At 38.1% G+C, this 19,662-nt stretch overlaps 1 protein-coding gene across 2 annotated transcripts in view; it reads left to right on the forward strand.

The window, feature by feature from the left end:
* Positions 1–19,662, forward strand: part of DDX42 (DEAD-box helicase 42) — a 52,312-nt gene that overhangs the window by 1,511 nt on the left and 31,139 nt on the right. For both annotated transcript variants that reach the window (XM_082603276.1, XM_082603275.1), the window contains exons 2-3: positions 8,541–8,774; positions 10,752–10,902. In XM_082603276.1, coding sequence (XP_082459402.1) covers positions 8,557–8,774; positions 10,752–10,902 — 369 coding nt within the window. In that variant the 5' untranslated portion in view covers positions 8,541–8,556. The remainder of the gene's footprint in view (positions 1–8,540; positions 8,775–10,751; positions 10,903–19,662) is intronic.

A 19,662-nucleotide genomic window follows, 5' to 3' on the forward strand; every position in this document is an offset into this window, starting at 1 on the left:
AACACTGCGAGCAAAGGAGGGAATGGTAGGAGATAAGGTCAGGGAAGAACTGGGGGGACGGGGGTGCAGGTGGGGGGGAAGCACAGAACAACCAGGACCTTTTAGGCTGTTGTGAAGATTTCATTTCTCTTCTGCCTGAGATGGGAACTGTCTGAGGGTTTTGAGCAGAGAAATGATAAGAACTGACTTACACTGTAATAATGTAGTGTAATTTGTGGAAGAGTACAGTTCTTTATATTTTAGTTTTATCAAATCTTTACGTAATCAGCTCTTAGTTTCTTTAAGCCAGCAGAGAGAAGAGAGATGCTTTTAAAATAAGTGTAATCCAGCATTTACTTGTATTTGGCTTTAGAAGAATGTGTTGAAATTCTTGGGTTTTGAACAGATTCTTGTTAAAGAACCGACAGATTTATAGTGTGTGAGTTGTTCTCAAGGCAGATTATTAGAGTGGATGGTGATCAGCTGTCACTAGAAATCTTTCTTCTTCCAAAACACAAGTGATAATGTAGTTTTATAATCAGTTGTTTTTAGTCCACTATTGTTAAAGTCATTTAGATCATATTGTATTTGATTGTCCAAAACATAAACTCTCGCCAAATTATCTTCCTTATGTTTCAACTTATTCTAACTTCCTAGACTGCTATTTCTAGCTTTCCTCCCTAGAATGTCTTCTTCCTTCACACTTCTCTACTCAGCTTACATCTTTCTGTATAAAAACCCCATTTTCTGGGTTCTGGCTCTCTTATGAAGCCTGTCCCCATTTGTCAGCTCGTAGTGATCTCTGACATCTTCAGTGTCATGTGGCACTGATGTATGGAATCCCTGAGTTGAAAGAAACCTGAGAAGTCTAGCTTGATATTCTCCATTTACCAATGGAGAGATTGATTTTTGGAGAAAAAATAATGATGATAAACATGACAGCTAATACATATTGTGCACTATTTGGCAAGCTTTGTTCTAAGTGTATTTCTGTGTATGAATTCAGTTTTTCACACCAACCTTGTGAAGTAGGTGATAGTCTCACCATCTTACAGATGAAGAAACTAAGGCCAAAGAATCTGAGTAACTTCCATGAGGTTCATGTCAAGTTAGTGGCAAAGCCAGTGTTTGAACATAGTCAGCTTGGCTCCATAGTCTGTACTACTTTACTATGCTGTTATGATTTTCTGCTAAATCACAACATTTTAGCACCTAAAACAGTACCAAGCAGGTATTTTAGCTATCTTTAATTTTTCTCTTTAGCCAAGTTGTAAATCGCCTTGGGTCTCCTATATATTGAATAAACTTGAATAATGAGTGTATTCTCTGGAAAACAAAAGAGAAAGTGAATAAGCCTGCTATTTTAGCCATAGAACTTGTAACATGGAGTTGGAGAGAGAAACAAGAACACAAATTGTTATGAATAGATGTTGGATGTTTTAAGACTAGAAAGGGAGTCTGAGGAAGGAGATACCACCTCTCTTGGGGAATCATCTTCATGTCATAGTTCTACGAGTTGGTATTTGAGATAGGCTTTGAAGGATAGGACTATGGTAGGTATACTGAGAGATTTAGTGGGGAGGGAATACAGGTAGAGGGAAGAGCATTCACCAAAGTGCATGTAAAGTAGTTCTTGCCACAGTGGAGAGCCTCATTCCAGCCTGATTGAGTAACTGTGGAGAGCTGTTGAATTGAAGGGAATGACAGGGTCAGAAACGTACGGCCGGGAGGTTTGGGGCCAGGGTCTGGGGATGCCTGGGAGAAGGTTTTGCAGAGCATCTCAGTGCTCATCTCCCTTGAGCGTGACTTCCCCTAGTTCCACTGTATTAACAAACACCTGCTGAAAAAAGATGGCAATTCATTTTCTCTTTTCACTATTTATTTCTGACCCACTAGACTTCATGTAATACTTTACCACATAGAGTCGCCTTTTATAGATTATGGGAAAGGAGAGGTGTTATCCCTCAGTACTGGGCACATAGCAAAAAGTGGTTATTGATCTATATAAAACAATGTTTGTTATTTCTAAGACCCAACTCAGGTTGTTCTCTTTAAAGCAAATGCTTATACATTTTTTTATGGTTCTATTATACAGCTAATTCTTTTCAGATTGGATGTTTTATTTTAAAAAGCACTATTTTTTAAAGAGAAAAAATGTAACTGAAATTTCACAAGTATGTTTGCATTTCAGAGTAGAAACTGAGGTCTAGACAGCATCATTCTCCCTCATAAACTGGATAAAATAACAATCTAAAAATACATGTGCAAGTGGAATTCTGATTCTTTGATTTTCAAGGTTTTTTTTAACTGGTAAAATACACGTAAACTTAACCATTTTTAAGTGGGCAGTTCAGGGGCATTAAGTACATCCGCATCGTTTTGCTACCATCACCGTCATAGTGTCCACAGAACACTTTTCATCTTGTAAAACTGAAGCCGTCTCCCCATTAAGCAGTAACTCCCCATCCCCCCATCCCCCAATCCCTGGCAACCACCCTTCTACTTTCTGTCTCTGAATTTGCTACTCTAGGTACCTCATATAAGTGGAATCATACAGTATCTGTCCTTTTGTGACTGGCTTATTTCCTTAACATGATGTCCTCAAGGCTCATTCATGTTGTAGCATGTGTCAGAATTGTCTCCCTTTTCAAGGCTGAATACTATTGCTATATATTTATCTCACCACATTTAGTTTACCCATCCATCTGTGGACACTTGGGTTGCTTCCACCTTTTGGCTGTGGTGAATAATGCCACTATGAACATGGGTGTACAAATGTCTGTTCCTGCTTTCAGTTCTTTTGGGTCTGTACTCATAAGAGGAAATGCTGTATCATATGGTAGTTCCGTGGTTAATTTTTTGAGGAGCCACTGTACTGTTTTCCACAGCAGCTGAACCATTTTACATTCCTACCAGCAACGTGCAAGGGTTCTGGTTTCTCCACATCCTTGCCAAGACTTGTTATTTTCTGTTGTGTAAGTTTCTTTTTTTTTTATTTTTTCTTTTTATTTATTTATTTATGGCTGCGTTGGGTCTTCTTTGCTGCACGCGGGCTTTCTCTAGTTGTGGCAAGCGGGGGCTACTCTTCGTTGCGGTGCGCGGGCTTCTCATTGCGGTGGCTTCTCTTTGTTGCAGAGCACAAGCTCTAGGCGGTATGTGGGCTTCAGTAATTGTGGTGCACGGGCTCAGTAGTTGTGGCTCACGGGCTCTAGAGCGCAGGCTCAGTAGTTGTGGCGCATGGGCTTGGTTGCTCTGAGGCATGCAGGATCTTCCCGGACCAGGGCTTGAGCCCGTGTGCCCTGCATTGGCAGGTGGATTCTTAACCACTGCACCACCAGGGAAGCCCTTTTCTTTTTTTTTTTTGCGGTACACGGGCCTCTCACTGTTGTGGCCTCTCCCGTTGCGGAGCACAGGCTCCGGACGCGCAGGCTCAGCGGCCATGGCTCACGGGCCCAGCCGCTCCGCGGCATGTGGGATCTTCCCAGACCGGGACACGAACCCGTGTCCCCTGTATCGGCAGGCGGACTCTCAACCACTGCGCCACCAGGGAAGCTCCCCCTTTTTTTTTTATAGTAGCTATCCTAATGAGTATGAGGTGATACAGTTTTGATTTGCATTTCCCAAATGATTAGTGATGTTGAGCATCTTTTCATATACTTATTGGCCATTTGTATATCTTTGGAGAAATGTCTAGTCAAGTCCTTCGCCCATTTTTAAAATTGGGTTTTGTTGCTGGTTGTTGTTTTTAATGAAGTCTGTGAGCTTTACCTGGGTGTCGGAAGCCATGTGGTGATTTTTCACCTTTTCTGTCATCAATTTGAGAAGTGTTTATGGAGGCAGAGGTGAAGTTTCAGAACTATTTGATATGAGATTGCCAGCTTGTGGGAAGGATGTACGAGGCATAATGTAACCTGAAAGAAGGCTCAGAGTGGGGTGTGTGTGTGTGTGTGAGAAGACCAAATCAAGGGAGCTTTGAGGAGACCCACGAATAGCAGGACTACAGTTAATTTTTTAATATCCTCACTATGTTTTGCTTTTCTTATTAACTGTTTAATGGATGTCTCCCCTCCAAACAATGTTTGCTTAGAGATTGAAAATTAATTTTAACACAGCCTCAATAGCTTAAGCAGAGGAGGGCTCATTTTTTCTTTTTCTTTGGACATCATAAAACCAAATAGAGATTAGGTTGGCCATCTTGTGCTTCTTACATCAGCTACAGCCCCTCAAACCTCTGTTTGGCAAGGATCTGTAGCCATATACATGGACTAATAGTAGGAAAAACTGTAGTCAAGAAAGTAAGAATTAGTGGTGCACTGAGGAAGATCTGGCTTAGATTTAATCAGGACGACTGGTTGGTAGATAGCAAGGTTTGTAATAACGGGAGATGATGCTTTTCACAAATACTGGAATGAATTTTGAAGAGCCTGAATGCATGATAGTTATTCATTCAACATAAAATTTTTTGAGTACTATATACACTAGGCACTCAGGATACTATGTTGGACAAAACAGGCAAAGTCCCTGCCCTCGTGGAGCTGACATTCTAGTCAGTCAGTGGGGTATAGATAGCACAGTTGCTTGGCCTTGCTAGAGGCAATTAACTAGGGGACATGGGCAGTGTGACCTGGCTCACACTAGTGTAAGGCATGGGGGCACCTAAGTGTTCTCAGTCTTTTGGCTGACCGAAATCTCCGAAGAGTTAAAGAAACGCATATTTCTTTACGCATATCCTAAACGCATGTTTTGTGTCTTATGTCTCTAAACCATTAAGCAACTCTCACCCGCCACCTAAAGTCACACTGCTTGCCTGTTTGTGGCAGAAGTTGAATTTTTAAAACGAAGTATTTGATTTATTTCTTTTGTAATTTGAACCCTTTATTATTTAGTAGGATTAATTTATGCCCATCCTTTTCTTCTATCCTCAGTCTAGGGGGAAGAGTTACTTACTCCTTATTAAAGGTTTTGATCTTGTCTCTTCAGGTCTCTGCAACACCTTGTTCCTATGATTTTTCCTGTCATCCTAAATCTTTAGTTTTTCTTTTTGTTGGCTTTTCCTTTTTAGCATATAAACATGCTTACGTTTCTTCCTTAAACGAAATCCTCTAGTTAACACCTCATGCTCTCCTTCCTGTCATTGGTAAACAGCCTAGGAAGTAATCTGCACTCCTTGTGGCCTAGTCTTCATCCTCTACCACTTACCAGTCATTCCTTAACCCTGCCCCACTGCTTCAACAGAGGCTTTTTAGTTCTTATCTCACCTGCCTTCTTTTTAGTTTTTAACATTGGACATTTCTTTCTGCCTGTAAAACTTGTCTCACCATCTGTGTCACTTTCTCTGCTATCCTCCCTTCCTCTTTGTTCCTCCTCAAGTTTCCACGTGAGTGTCTCTTCCCCTGCCCATTCCTAAATATTGACATACACTATGATTGTCTCACCCCTTTTCTCACTCTCTGGCCCTCTCTCTGCTAGCTTATCTACATCAGTAACCTCAGATGCAGATGTCTCATATCAAATCTATAGCCCCATCACAGATCTCTCTCTGCAGACAGACCTTACTTGCCAGCTGTCCTTAGCTCTCCCATAGGTACTGAAGTGATCTCACTTTATACCTGCTTCTCCATGCCTGGCTTTTCTAGGTTTCCATCTCTATTAATGGCACCACCATTCACCCAATCTGTAAAAGCCAGAAACTTCCAGAGTTATTCTAGACTCTCCCTTCCTCCTCAGCTCCCATGTCTGATTTGGTTACCCCAGTTGATTCTTCCTCATAGATACCTAAGTAAACAACTCAGATCTACAACCCCCCCTTCTCCTTCCTTATAGCCACTTCCTTAGTTGTTCAGTACCTTGTCACTTGGTATTTTTATAATAATGTCCTAACTGCTTTCCCTGTGTCCAACTTTTTTTCCTGCTGTCCCTCATGTAATCATTCTAAAATACTGATCTGAAACATGTCCCTTTTTTTGCTTAAAATTATAACTGGCAGACTATAGTTTTGTATGGTGTGTTCTTAGCGTAGTATACTAAACTGTTCACCTGGGCCCTGCTTGTCTTTCTGAACATGTGCCCTGCAACTTTCCCAAATGTCCTACAGAACTCTAGCTGCACTGCAGTATTTCCAGTTCTCTGTGGTAGCACTTAACAGTGCCTTCTATCTAAAATTCCCTCTCCTGACACTTCTTCCCTGATCTAATGCCTCTTCAGATTTAAAAAGTTAACGCCAGTGTCATCTCCAGAAAAACTGTGCCTTGTTCCCAATTCATCATAGGTTGGGTACCCTCCTCCTGGGCCATCAATAAATGCACTTTGTGTAGTACCTCTATGAGAACACATTATGTTTTGTTTTGTTTTTTTTAAGCTGGCTAAAACTACACTGTGAACTCCTTGAGAATGGGACTGTATCTTTCATCTATAAATGCCCAGCACCCAATGCATTGCCTGACTTTCCTCAGCAAGCTTTTGATAAATCATTGAAAGTATTTCTGCTAGGAAATTGTTAATGTAATTCTTTTTTAAAAAATAAATTTATTTTTTTTTATTTATTTTTGGCTGCGTTGGGTCTTCGTTGCTGCACACGGGCTTTTTCTAGTTGCGGCGAGCGGGGTCTACTCTTCGCTGCAGTGTGTGGGCTTCTCATTGCAGTGGCTTCTCTTTGTTGTGGAGCATGGGCTCTAGGCACACGGGCTTCAGTAGTTGTGGCGCGTGGGCTTCAGTAGTTGTGGCGAGTGGGCTCTAGAGTGCAGGCTCAGTAGTTGTGGCTCACAGGCTTAGTTGCTCCGTGGCATGTGGGATCTTCCTGGACCAGGGCTCGAACCTGTGTCCCCTGCATTGGCAGGTGGATTCTTAACCACTGCGCCACCAGGGAAGTCCCTGTTAATGTAATTCTTAAAATCTACCAAGGGTGTTTTTTTTCCATCCTATCTTTGCCTACCTTCTGATTTCAATGGCTTATTTATTACTAGCCTCTTATTATGCATTATATACACTAGGAAAAAGGTTAAAATTCAGAATCCGTCGTTTTTGTTGCTTAGGAACAGCTCTTGGAAAGCCAGGCTCACAGATTGGTTAAATAATACTATCAGATGCTAAAATTTTCTGGCTTGTAAATACTCTTACTAAATTTCATCTCACTAGAATTATGTTGATTCCCCTTAAGGGATTCCTGAAGAAGGCAGGAGATGGTCTAAATTAAGTGTAAGTAAACTATTACTTATAAAGTGCTTATTCTAGCCATGAATAACTTTTATGCAAAGTCCAAAATGGGTAAAGACAGTCCCTACCTGGAACTAAGAGCAGAGGTTGACATGGCATAAATCAAATTTAATACTAAACAGACTGAACTAAGTGCTATATAATAGCAGTTAAACCAAAACCTGTAGGTTATATATGGGGGAGGGGCATAGAACCAGAAAAGTAGAGCGTGTCGTTGCTGTTCCTGGTCCCCTTAACGATGCCATTGTAAAAAGCAGTTTTTGGAACTCTGTTCACATTGGCTTCAGAGTCTATTATAAACATTTAAACTTTTCTTATTAATGGTAAACTGTAATACAAAGAAAAAAGTAAAAATCAAATAACTGCTATTAACATTTTGATAAGCAGCCCTCCAGCTATCTCTGTACATGTAAGGCATGCTTTTACATTGAATTACATTGAATCATACCACCCACCTTGTTTTATGCCCTTCTCATATTACTCAGTGTATAATGGACACTTTTCTGTAAATGTAAAACTTAGAATGCACATTCCCCTTTGCTAAGCAATTGCATTAAAAAAAATTGATCCTAAGGAAATAAGAGTATGCACAAAGATATATGATATGTTTCACAACTTAAAAAAAACAGAAGTGGAGAAATGTATTTATTGACATTTAAAGATGTTCATGTATATCATACTGTGAAGAAATCAGTAACTAAAACAATTTGTACAATATGGTTTCAGTTTTGATTTTAAATGGGGTGTGTTTGTGTATACACATATGCATAGAAAAAAAGCAAAAGATACCAACGAAATTGCATATCTGGGAGAGGAATTTCAGGTAATTTTATTTTGTTCCTTTTCGCGTTCTGAGTTTTCTGCTATTCTATAAAACGTAGGTAACGTGTCATTAAAAAAAGGTTTTTTGGAACCAAGACTTATAAGAGATAAGGTGTTTTTAAACCTGTTTGATCGGTGCTTAGGAAATTTCTTTGTAATCCTTAACAACAGGCAAACTGAATAAGATGTTAAACGAGCAATCAGATCCTTCTGAAGGGTATGTATTAAATACTGCATTCGTGTTCAGATTGAGATCTCAGCAAAAGAAATAACAATTCAGTGTTTCAGAAAATGTGACTGTTGCATTGCGGTTAGCATATTGCATATGTGAAGTACAGAGTTAAATTTTTTTACTTGAAGTATAGTTGATTTATAGTGTTGTGCCAATCTGTGCTGTACTGAAGTTAAAATTTTAATTGAGAGGCAAAGATTTGAAATAAAGTGGTAGGCAAAGGTTGGAACTGACATAAACATCAGTGGGCTGTTTATAAAGCTAAATTTATGTAAGTGTCTCTTGTTCCTAACAGATCAGTCATTGACACCATGAACTGGAATAAAGGTGGCCCTGGCACTAAGAGGGGATTCGGCTTTGGAGGTTTCGCTATTAGTGCGGGAAAGAAGGAGGAGCCAAAACTCCCACAGCAGTCCCATAGTGCCTTTGGGGCAACCAGCTCTTCTGGATTTGGAAAGTCGGCTCCACCACAGCTCCCTTCCTTCTACAAAATTGGTTCTAAACGGGCCAACTTTGACGAGGAAAACGCGTAAGTGGTAATACCTGGTAATTTAACAAAGGTTAGGCTTTGAGGTATTCATTCCATCAACAGAAACTGAAGCAAAGAAACCATTTGTTTCTCAAATAATAATATGACTTGTTAAAGTGGTTATCTCACTGGATTGCGTTGTTCCTAACAAGTTAAATTGTTAAGTTTACTCATTCATGGGGAGTATACTTTTGTGATCCTTCACTTTTGCTTGTTCCAAAAAGGATTTGAGGCCATTTAAACCTAACTGTGGCTGAAGAGTTTTAAATAATTCACATGGCCTTTGATGGTCTTTACTGAAATTTTGTTTGTTTGTTTGTTTGTTTTGCGGACGCGGGCCTCTCACTGTTGTGGCCTCTCCCGTTGCGGAGCACAGGCTCCGGACGCGCAGGCTCAGGGGCCATGGCTCACGGGCCCAGCCGCTCCGCGGCATGTGGGATCTTCCCGGACTGGTGCACGAACCCGTGTCCCCTGCATCGGCAGGCGGACTCTCAACCACTGCGCCACCAGGGAAGCCCTGAAGTTTTTGGTTTACACCATACAAGTTGTTTTGGAAGCACAGGCAGTTGTCAGAACTGGCAGAGGCATCGTTTGGCTCAACACCCAAGTCCTTAAAACTGTTACGTTTAATATCTTATAGTGGTAGGAAAATCTCAGATTTTTGCCCACAGTTCTCAGGAAACATATTTACCGGTTACCTTTTTTAACTTGATGTCTAAGAAGGTGATTGTTAAACAGCTGGGGTTTGAAAGTTTGAGCTCTAATTCCTTATAGATTATAACTTCTCTCTTGGCCAAGTCTGAAGAAATCTTGTATTGCTATAATTTCCAACCTGGTTGTGACACTGCTTGATTTTTTTTTTTAGTTAAAAAACCCCTCAAGATCAGAGTTTTTAAAGTACACAGCAGCATTTTAAAAAGTTGGTATGTTATTTAGCAATTAAATACAGAAGTAAGTGTTTAAGATTCAGCAAAGTAAATGATCATTATTCTAGAGAACAGTTTACCAGCTCAGAGGTACTTTTAAATGATACATTAAATGAAACTACTGTATAAATGCGTATGCATTTATGTGTGTGTGTAGCACATAACAGTGGTTAGAGCTTTTAAAATGAAGACTTGAAAGGCTATAAAATTTTAGGCTGTAGTTGTGATTTCTTTTAACTAATAGTTGGTTGTATTACTGTTTCATTTAATTCTGAGGTAAGATCTAAACAATGTTTTTGTTTTGTTTTAGTTGATGGCTATATAGATACTCTTTTCTGGGTTATTTGTTAGAGGGAAAGTGATACTTTTTCCAGATGTTGAAATTCTTTTCTGAATACATAGTATGGTGAGGATTTTGGATTGAACATTTTTTTTTTTACTTTTTTTTTTTTAAGTATAGTCGATGTACAATGTTATATAAGTTTCAAGTGTATGACATAGTGATGCACAAATTTTAAAGGTTACACTCCATTTATAGTTATTATAAAATATTGGCTATATTCCTGAACATTTATTTTTAATTTTAGAAGTTTTCTGTTGGTTCTCAGAAAACAGCCCAGAACTTCTGAAGAAAGTCTCTAGCCTTATGAATATATCTCAAAAAATTTTTTAAGGATTATGAAGAATAAACTAGCTTTATAATATTTCATACAAAGTAATTTTTTCCATGGCATACACTTTAATATTTGCTCTATCTATTCAACAATGATATACTAAATTTGTACTGAAAACTTATTCCTTTTGAGAGAACTGGAAATGTGATTTTTAACAGACACTACTGAAATGGAGAATCTGCTGTGATTTTTTTTTTTTTTTTGCAGTATTAGAATTTGGCATGTATTAAGTGATAATTTAATAATTAGGTCCTAAGCCAAAGGACCAAAATCTCTTAATTGTGACATATACTTTAATAAAAATTTGTGTTAAATGAAAGATTCACCTGACCCCAAATTAAACATTCACTCTATCAATCATGCATCTTAATTTTCAGATATTTTGAAGATGAGGAAGAAGATTCTAGCAATGTTGATTTACCTTACATTCCTGCTGAAAACTCACCTACCCGCCAGCAATTCCATTCCAAGCCAGTAGATTCTGACAGCGATGATGATCCCTTAGAGGCATTCATGGCTGAAGTGGAGGCAAGTATCAACTCTGTTATGTTAAGATTTTCAGTGATTAGAAATAGATCAGATTAACCTAGTGCTTTAGTCCTCAGTCAGAGTTTGTTTCTTGGCCCTTTATTGGGAGAATTTTGCTTTTGTATTCTATAGTTTCTTAAATATGCTTCCACTGGCCCTGTAGCATTTTCAGAGATGATTCGTGCCTAGGAATTTGAACTGTAACCCTTGAACATAGTAGCTCAAGATTTATGTGTTTGTTGTGTGTGTTTTGTTTTAATAATGCTTGGTATATTCTTGAATGAATATTATCTCATTCAATCTAGCATTTATTAAATAAATATGTAAGGTAATTAAATTTAAGGAACTTGCTAAAATTACAAATTCTGTATTCTGTACTTTTAATGTTTATTTCTTATTATCAACATTATCATCAACATTCATGATCTTGCTGTGGAAATTGAAACTTGTGACCTCTTCCTTCCTAAAACTCTTCTCACTAGGCTTTTGTGATTTTGTATTTTGTTCTTCTCTCCCATCTCCCTGACTTTCTGTTTATTTGCTATTTATTATGAAAAAGTTCAAACACATACAAAAGTAGAGTAGTAAAAAGAGCCCCCATGTACCCTTCACCCTGCTTTATCAGTTAACAACTTGGCCAATCTTTTGTTATCTAACAACTCCCACCCCTCTTTCAGATTATTTTAAAGTAAATCTCAGACATATCATTTCATTCATCAGTATTTCTGTATTTCTATAACTCTTAAAAAACATAACTACCATATCATTGTACCAAAAAAATTCTTACATAGCCATCTGTTATCTGTCATTCTGTGATTCTCTTCATTTCTCAAATATGATTCTCCTACGGTTCGCTATATTGATTTGCTATTTTCACTCTTTATACATTCCTTAGTGACCTCATCCTCTTCTAAAACGTAACTTCTGTGTGAATAATGAATATCTTTAGTCCCATAGTCTCTCTTTGGTTTCAGCTCTGCTTTTCTAGAAGTATATTGACCATTTTTACATGGGTGTAAAAATGGCACCTTAAACCCAATTCATCATCTTTTCCTCCTCAACCAGGTATTTCATCTTACTTCTCTTAATGGCACCAAAATTCACACAATCACATTGGTTTTTTTTTTTTTTTTCCCTTGGCCATGCCACTCAGCTTGCAGGATTTTAGTTTCCTGACCAGGGGTATCGAACCCCGACCTTCAGCAGTGAAAGTGCAGAGTCCTAACCACTGGACTGGCAGAGAATTCCCACGTTGGCTTTAATTTCTTCCTTTAATTTGCCCCTCTTCTTTTTTTTTTAATTTTATTGAAGTATAGTTGATTTACAATGTTGTGTTAATTTCTTCTGTACAGCAAAGTGACTCAGTTATACATATATGTATTCTTTTTTCTTTTCCATTATGGTTTGTCATAGAATATTGAATATACTTCCCTCTGCGATACAGTATGAGCTTGTTGTTTATCCATCCTATATATAATATATATAGTTTATCTCTGCTAATCCCAAACTCCTATTCCTTCCCTCCTTTCCTCCCCTCCCCCTTGACAACCACAAGTCTGTTCTCTATATCTGTGTCTTATTTTCGTTTCGTACATACGTTGATTTGTGTCATAATTTATCAGTAGATTTCCATATATGTGATATCATATTGTATTTGTCTTTCTCTTTCTGACTTACTTCACTTAGTATGATCAACTCTAGATCCATCCATGTTGCTGCAAATGGCATTATTTCATTCTTTTTCATGGCCGAGTAATAATCCATTGTGGGTGTGTGTGTATGTGTGTGTGTACACACACACGCACACCACATCTTCTTTATCCATTCATCTGTTGATGGACATTTAGGTTGTTTCCATGTCTTGGCTATTGTAAATAGTGCTGCTATGAGCATAGGGGTGCATGTACCTTTTGAATTACGGTTTTATCTGGATATATGCCCAGGAGTGGGATTGCTAGATCATATGGCAGCTCTATTTTTAGTTTTCTGAGGAAACTTCATACAGTTTTCCCTAGTGGCTGCAACGATTTACATTCCCACCAACAGCGTAAGAGGGTTCCCTTTTCTCCATACCCTCTCTAGCATTTATTATTTCTAGACTTTTTAATGATGGCCATTCTGACTGGTGTGAGGTGATACTTCATTGTAGTTTTGATTTGGATTTCTCTAATGATTAGAGATGTTGAGCATCTTTTTGTGTGCCTGTTGGCCATCTATATGTCTTCTTTGGAGAAATGTCTATTTAGGTCTTCTGCCCATTTTTCGATTGGGTTATTTGTTTTTTTTGTTGTTGAGTTGTATGAGCTGTTTGTATATTTTGGAAATTAAGCCCTTGTCAGTCGCATCATTTGCAAATATTTTCTCCCAGTCCATAGGATGTCTTTTCATTTTGTTTATGGTTTCTTTTGCTGTGCAAAAGCTTGTAAGTTGGATTAGGTCCCATTTGTTTATTTTTGTTTTTATTTCTATTGCCTTGAAAGACTGACCTAAGAAAACATTGGTACCATTTATGTCAGAATGTTTTGCCTGTGATCTTTTCTGGGAGTTTTATGGTGTCGTATCTTATGTTTAAGTCCTTAAGCCATTTTCAATTTATTTTTGTGCATGGTGTGTTCTAACTTAATTGATTTACAGGCAGCTGTCTGACTTTCCCAGCACCACTAGCTGAAGAGACTGTCTTTTTCCCATTTTATATTCTTGCCTCCTTTGTTGAAGATTAATGGATGGTAGGTAATGTGGAGTTTTCTCCTGGGTTCTCTATTCTGTTCCATTGATCTGTATGTTTGTTTTTGTGCCAGTACCACACTGTTTTGATTACTGTAGCTTTGTAGTGTTGTCTGAAGTCTGGGAGGGTTATGCCTCCTGCTTTGTTCTTTTTCCTCAGGATCGCTTTGGCAATTTTGAGTCTTTTATGGTTCTGTATTAATTTTAGGATTATTTTAGTTCTGTGAAAAATGTCATGGGTAATTTGACAGGGATCACAGTAAATCTGTAGATTGCTTTGGGTAGTATTGCCATTTTTAACAGTATGTATTCTTCCAGTCCAAGAGCATGGGAAATCCTTCCACTTCTTTGAATTATCTTTAATTTCCTTTATTAATGTTTTGTAGTTTTCAGCGTGTAAGTCTTTCACCTCCTTGGTGAGGTTTATTCCTAAGTTATTTTTTTTGATGCAATTTTATTTTATTTATTTATTTTATATATATATATATATATATATATTTTTTTTTTTTTTTTTTTTTTTTTTTTTTTTTTTGGCTGCACTGCACAGCTTGCGGGATCTCAGTTCCCTGACCCGGGAGGATTGAACCCAGGTCACAGCAGTGAAAGCACAGAATCCTAACCACTAGACCACCCCTGGTGCAATTTTAAAAGGGATTGTTTGTTTACATTCCCTTTCTGTTTTTTCCTTGTTGGTGTAAAGAAATACAACCACTTTCTGTATGTTAATCTTGTATCCTGCTACCTTGCTTAATTCGTTTATCAGTTCTAGTAGTTTTTGTGTGGAGTCTTTCAGTTTTGTATGTACAGTATCATGTCACCTACGTATAATGACAATTTTACCTCTTCCCTACCAATTTGAATACCTTTTATTTTGTTTTCTTGTCTGATTGCAGTGGCTAGGACTTCCAATACTATGTTGAGGAGAAGTGGTGAGCGTGGGCATCCTTGTCTTTTTCCAGATTTTGGGGGGAAGGCTTTCATCTTTTCACCATTGAGTATTATATTGGCTGTGGGTTTGTCATAAATAGCTTTTATTATGTTGAGATATGTTCCCTCTATACCCATTTTTGTAAGGGTTTTTATCATCAGTGGATGTTGAATTTTATCAAATCCATCTGTTGAGATGATCATGTGGTTTTTGTCCTTTCTTTTGTTTTTGTTTGTTTTTCTTTCTCCAACACCGTAAGTTTATTTCTTGTTCATGTAAGAGCCAAAATGGGTGTTTCTAACCCGGGGGTGGTGCTCCTTCAAGCAACATTCAGGGCTCCTCCATCTTGTGGCTCTATTCTCTTCAACATATGATTCCAAGTGGCAGAAGGGGACTGAGCATCTGTCATTTCTTTTGTTGATGTGGTGTGTCACATTGATTTGTTTGTGTATGTCGAACCATCCTTTTGACCCTGGGGTGAATCCAACTTGGTCGTGGTATATGTCTTTTTTTATGTGTTGTTGGATTTGGTTTGCTAATATTTTGGGGGGAATTTTTGCATCTATATTCATCAAAGATATTGGCCTATAATTTTCTTTTTTGGTAGTGTCTTTGTCTGGTTTTGGTATCAGGGTGATGGTTTCTTCATAGAATCTCTTTGGGAGTGTTCCTGCCTCTTCAGTCTTTTGGAAGAGTTTGGGAAGGATCGGTATAAGTTCTTCTTTGTATGTTTGATAGAATTCCCCAGTGAAGCCACCTGGTCCTGGACTTTTCTTTGTAGGGAGTTTTTTGGTTACAGATTCTATTTCATTTCTAGTGATTGGTCTGGTCAAGTTATATATTTCTTCTTGATTCAGTTTTGGTAGCCTGTATGTTTCTAGAAAGTTGTCCATTTCTTCTAGGTTGTTGAATTTGTTGCCATATAATTATTCATAGTATTCTCTTATGATTTTTTGTATTTCTGTGGTATCAGTTGTGATTTCTTCTCTTTAATTTCTTATTTTGTTTATCTGGGTTTTTTTCGTGTTTTTTTTTTTTGTTTTTTTTCTTTTCTTTTTCTTGGCCACGCCACACAGCTTGTGGAACCTTAGTTCCCTGACCAGGGATTGAACCCATGCCCTCGGCAGTGAAAGTGTACAGTCCTAACTACTGGTCCACTGGGGAATTCCCAAGGTTTGTCATTCTTGTTTACCCTTTCAAAGAAGCAGCTCTTGGTTTTATTGATTTTTTTCTATTTTATTTTTAATCCCTATTTTATTTCCTCTCTTTTCCTGATCTTTATTATCGCCTTCCTTCTGCTGACTTTCTAGTTCACTGACATTTAAGGTAATTATTGATAAATATGTATTTTGCCATTTTAAACCTTGTTTTCCCATTGATTTTATATTTCTTTTTTGTCCCTTTTTGTTTTGTTTTTCCTTTTGTGGTTTGATGATTTTCTTTTGTATTATGCTTAATTATATTCTCTTCTTTTTAGTTTTTGCGAATCAACTGTGTTTTTGATTTGTGGTTGCCCTGTTTTTCAAGTATGTTAACCACTTCCTATATCTACTTGCTTTACACTGGTAGTCATATAGACCTAAACATACTCTAGAAAAAAAAAAGTCTACATTTTTGTACTCTCCTCCCCCACATTTTATGATTTTGACGTCCTCTTTTGCATCTTCATGTTCATCCTTTTGCTGTTCATTGTGGTTATCATTCTCTGACAAATGTTTTGATTTTATTTTTTAATTTTACTTAAGTGATTACTGGCTTAGTTAGTGATTTACTTTACAACTGTGATTTTCTCTTTCCTGTATATTCTTTTGTGTGTGTGTCTGTGTGTGTTTGGTTTTTTTTTGATATCTTTATTGGAGTATAGTTGCTATACAATGTTGTGTTAGTTTCTGCTGTATAACAAAGTGAATCAGCTATACATATACATATATCCCCATATCCCCTCCCTCTTGCTTCTCCATCCCACCCTCCCTATCCCACCCCTCTAGGTGGTCACAAAGCACTGAGCTGATCTTCCTGTGCTATGCGGCTGCTTCCCACTATCTGTTTTACATTTGGTACGGTATATATGTACATGCCACTCTCTCATTTTGCCCCAGCTTACCCTTCCCTCTCCCCTTGTCCTCAAGTCCATTCTCTATGTCTGCATCTTAATTCCAGTCCTGTCCCTAGGTTCTTCAGAACCATTTTTTTTTAGTTTCCATATATATGTGTTAGCATACGGTATTTGTTTTTCTCTTTCTGACTTACTTCACTCTGTATGAAAGACTCTAGGTCCATCCACCTTGCTACAAATAACTCAATTTTGTTTCTTTTTATGGCTGAGTAATATTACGTTCTATATATGTGCCACATTTTCTTTATCCATTCATCTGTCGATGGACACTTAGGTTGCTTCCATGTCCTGGCTGTTGTAAATAGGGCTGCAGTGAACATTGTGGCACATGTCTCTTTTTGAATTATGGTTTTCTCAGGGTATATGCCCAGTAGTGGGATTGCTGGGTCGTATGGTAGTTCTATTTTTAGTTTTTCAAGGAACCTCCATACTGCTCTCCATAGTGGCTGTATCAATTTACATTCCCACCAACAGTGCAAGAGGGTTCCCTTTTCTCCACACCCTCCCCAGCATTTATTGTTTGTGGATTTTTTGATGATGGCTATTCTGACTGGTAGGAGGAGATACCTCCTTGTAGTTTTGATTTGCGTTTCTCTAATGATTAGTGATGTTAAGCATCCTTTCATGTGTTTGTTGGCAATCTGTATCTCTTCTTTGGAGAAATGTCTGTTTAGGTCTTCTGCCCATTTTTTTTTTTTTTTTTTTTTTTTTTCTTGCGGTATGCGGGCCTCTCACTGTTGTGGCCTCTCCCGTTGCGGAGCACAGGCTCCGGATGCGCAGGCCCAGCGGCCATGGCTCACGGGCCCAGCCGCTCCGCGGCATATGGGATCCTCCCAGACCGGGGCACGAACCCGTATCCCCTGCATCGGCAGGCGGACTCTCAACCACTGCGCCACCAGGGAGGCCCCTTCTGCCCATTTTTGGATTGGATTGTTTTTTTGATATTGAGCTGCATGAGCTGCTTGTATATTTTGGAGATTAATCCTTTGTCAGTTGCTTCATTTGCAAATATTTTCTCCCATTCTGAGGGTTGTCTTTTCATCTTTTTTTATGGTTTCCTTTGCTGTGCAAAAGCTTTTAAGTTTCATTAGGTCCCATTTGTTTATTTTTGTTTTTATTTCCCTTTCTCTAGGAGGTGGGTAAAAAGGATTTTGCCGTGATTTATGATTTATGTCTCCCTATGTTTTCCTCTAAGAGTTTTATAGGGTCTGGCCTTACATTTAAGTCTTTAATCCATTTTGAGTTTATTTTTGTGGATGGTGTTAGGGAGTGTTCTAATTTCATTCTGTTACATGTAACTTTCCTGTTTTCCCTGCACCACTTATTGAAGAGGCTGTCTTTTCTCCATTGTATATTCTTGCCTCCTTTATCAAAGATAAGGTGACAGTATGTGTGTGGGTTTATTTCTGTGCTTGCTATCCTGTTCCATTGATCTGTATTTCTGTTTTTGTGCCAGTACCATACTGTCTTGATGACTGTAGCTTTGTAGTATAGTCTGAAGTCAGGGAGCCTGATTCCTCCAGCTCCATTTTTCTTTCTCAAGATTGCTTTGGCTCTTTGGGGTCTTTTGTGTTTCCATGCAAATTGTGAAATTTTTTGTTCTAGTTCTGTGAAAAATGCCAGTGGTAGTTTGATAGGGATTGCGTTGACTCTGTAGATTGCTTTGGGTAGTATAGTCGTTTTCACAGTGTTGATTCTTCCAATCCAAGAACATGGTATATCTCTTCATCTGTTTGTATCCTCTTTAATTTCTTTCACCAGTGCCTTATAGTTTTCTGCATACAGGTCTTTTGTCTCTTTAGGTAGGTTTACTCCTAGGTATTTTATTGTTTTTGTTGCAAAGGTAAATGGGAGTGTCTCCTTAATTTCTCTCTCAGATTTTTCATCATTAGTGTATAGGAATGCAAGAGATTTCTGTGCATTAATTTTGTATCCTGCTACTTTACCAAATTCATTGATTAGCTTTAGTAGTTTTCTGGTAGCATTGTTAGGATTCTCTATGTGTAGTGTCATGTCATCTGTAAACAGTGACAGTTTTACTTCTTTTCCGATTTGGATTCCTTTTATTTCTTTTTCTTCTCTGATTGCTGTGGCTAAAACTTCCATAACTATGTTGAATAATAGTGGTGAGAGTGGGCAACCTTGTCTTGTTCCTGATCTTAGTGGAAATGGTTTTCAGTTTTTCACCATTGAGGAAGATGTTGGCTGTGGGTTTGTCATAGATGGCCTTTATTATGTTGAGGTATGTTCTCTCTATGCCTACTTTCTGGAGGGGTTTTATCATAAATCAGTGTTGATAAAAGCTTTTTCTGCATCTATTGAGATGATCATACGGTTTTTATCCTTCAGTTTGTTAATATGGTATATCACATTGATTGATTTGCATATATTGAAGAATCCTTGCATTCCTGGAATAAACCCCACTTGATCATGGTGTATGATCCTTTTAATGTGCTGTTGGATTCTGTTTGCTAGTATTTTGTTGAGGATTTTTGCATCTATGTTCATCAGTGATATTGGCCTGTAGTTTTCTTTTTTTGTGACATCTTTGTGTGGTTTTGGTATCAGGGTGATGGTGGCCTCGTAGAATGAGTTTGGGAGTGTTCCTCCCTCTGCTGTATTTTGGAAGAATTTGAGAAGGATAGGTGTTAGCTCTTCTCTAAATGTTTGATAGAATTCGCCTGTGAAGCCATCTGGTCCTGGGCTTTTGTTTGTTGGAAGATCTTTAATCACAGTTTCAAGTTCAGTGCTTGTGATTGGTCTATTTATGTTTTCTATTTCTTCCTGGTTCAGTCTTGGCAGGTTGTGCTTTTCTAAGAATTTGTCCATTTCTTCTAGGTTGTCCATTTTATTGGCATACAGTTGCTTGTAGTAATCTCTCATGATCCTCTATTTCTACAGTGTCAGTTGTTACTTATGCTTTCTCATTTCTAATTCTGTTGATTTGAGTCTTCTCCCTTTTTTCTTGAGGAGTCTGGCTAGTTAATGGTTT

The sequence above is a fragment of the Mesoplodon mirus genome (assembly GCF_964341445.2).
Source record: "Mesoplodon mirus genome assembly, chromosome: 18".
NCBI lineage: Eukaryota > Metazoa > Chordata > Mammalia > Artiodactyla > Ziphiidae > Mesoplodon > Mesoplodon mirus.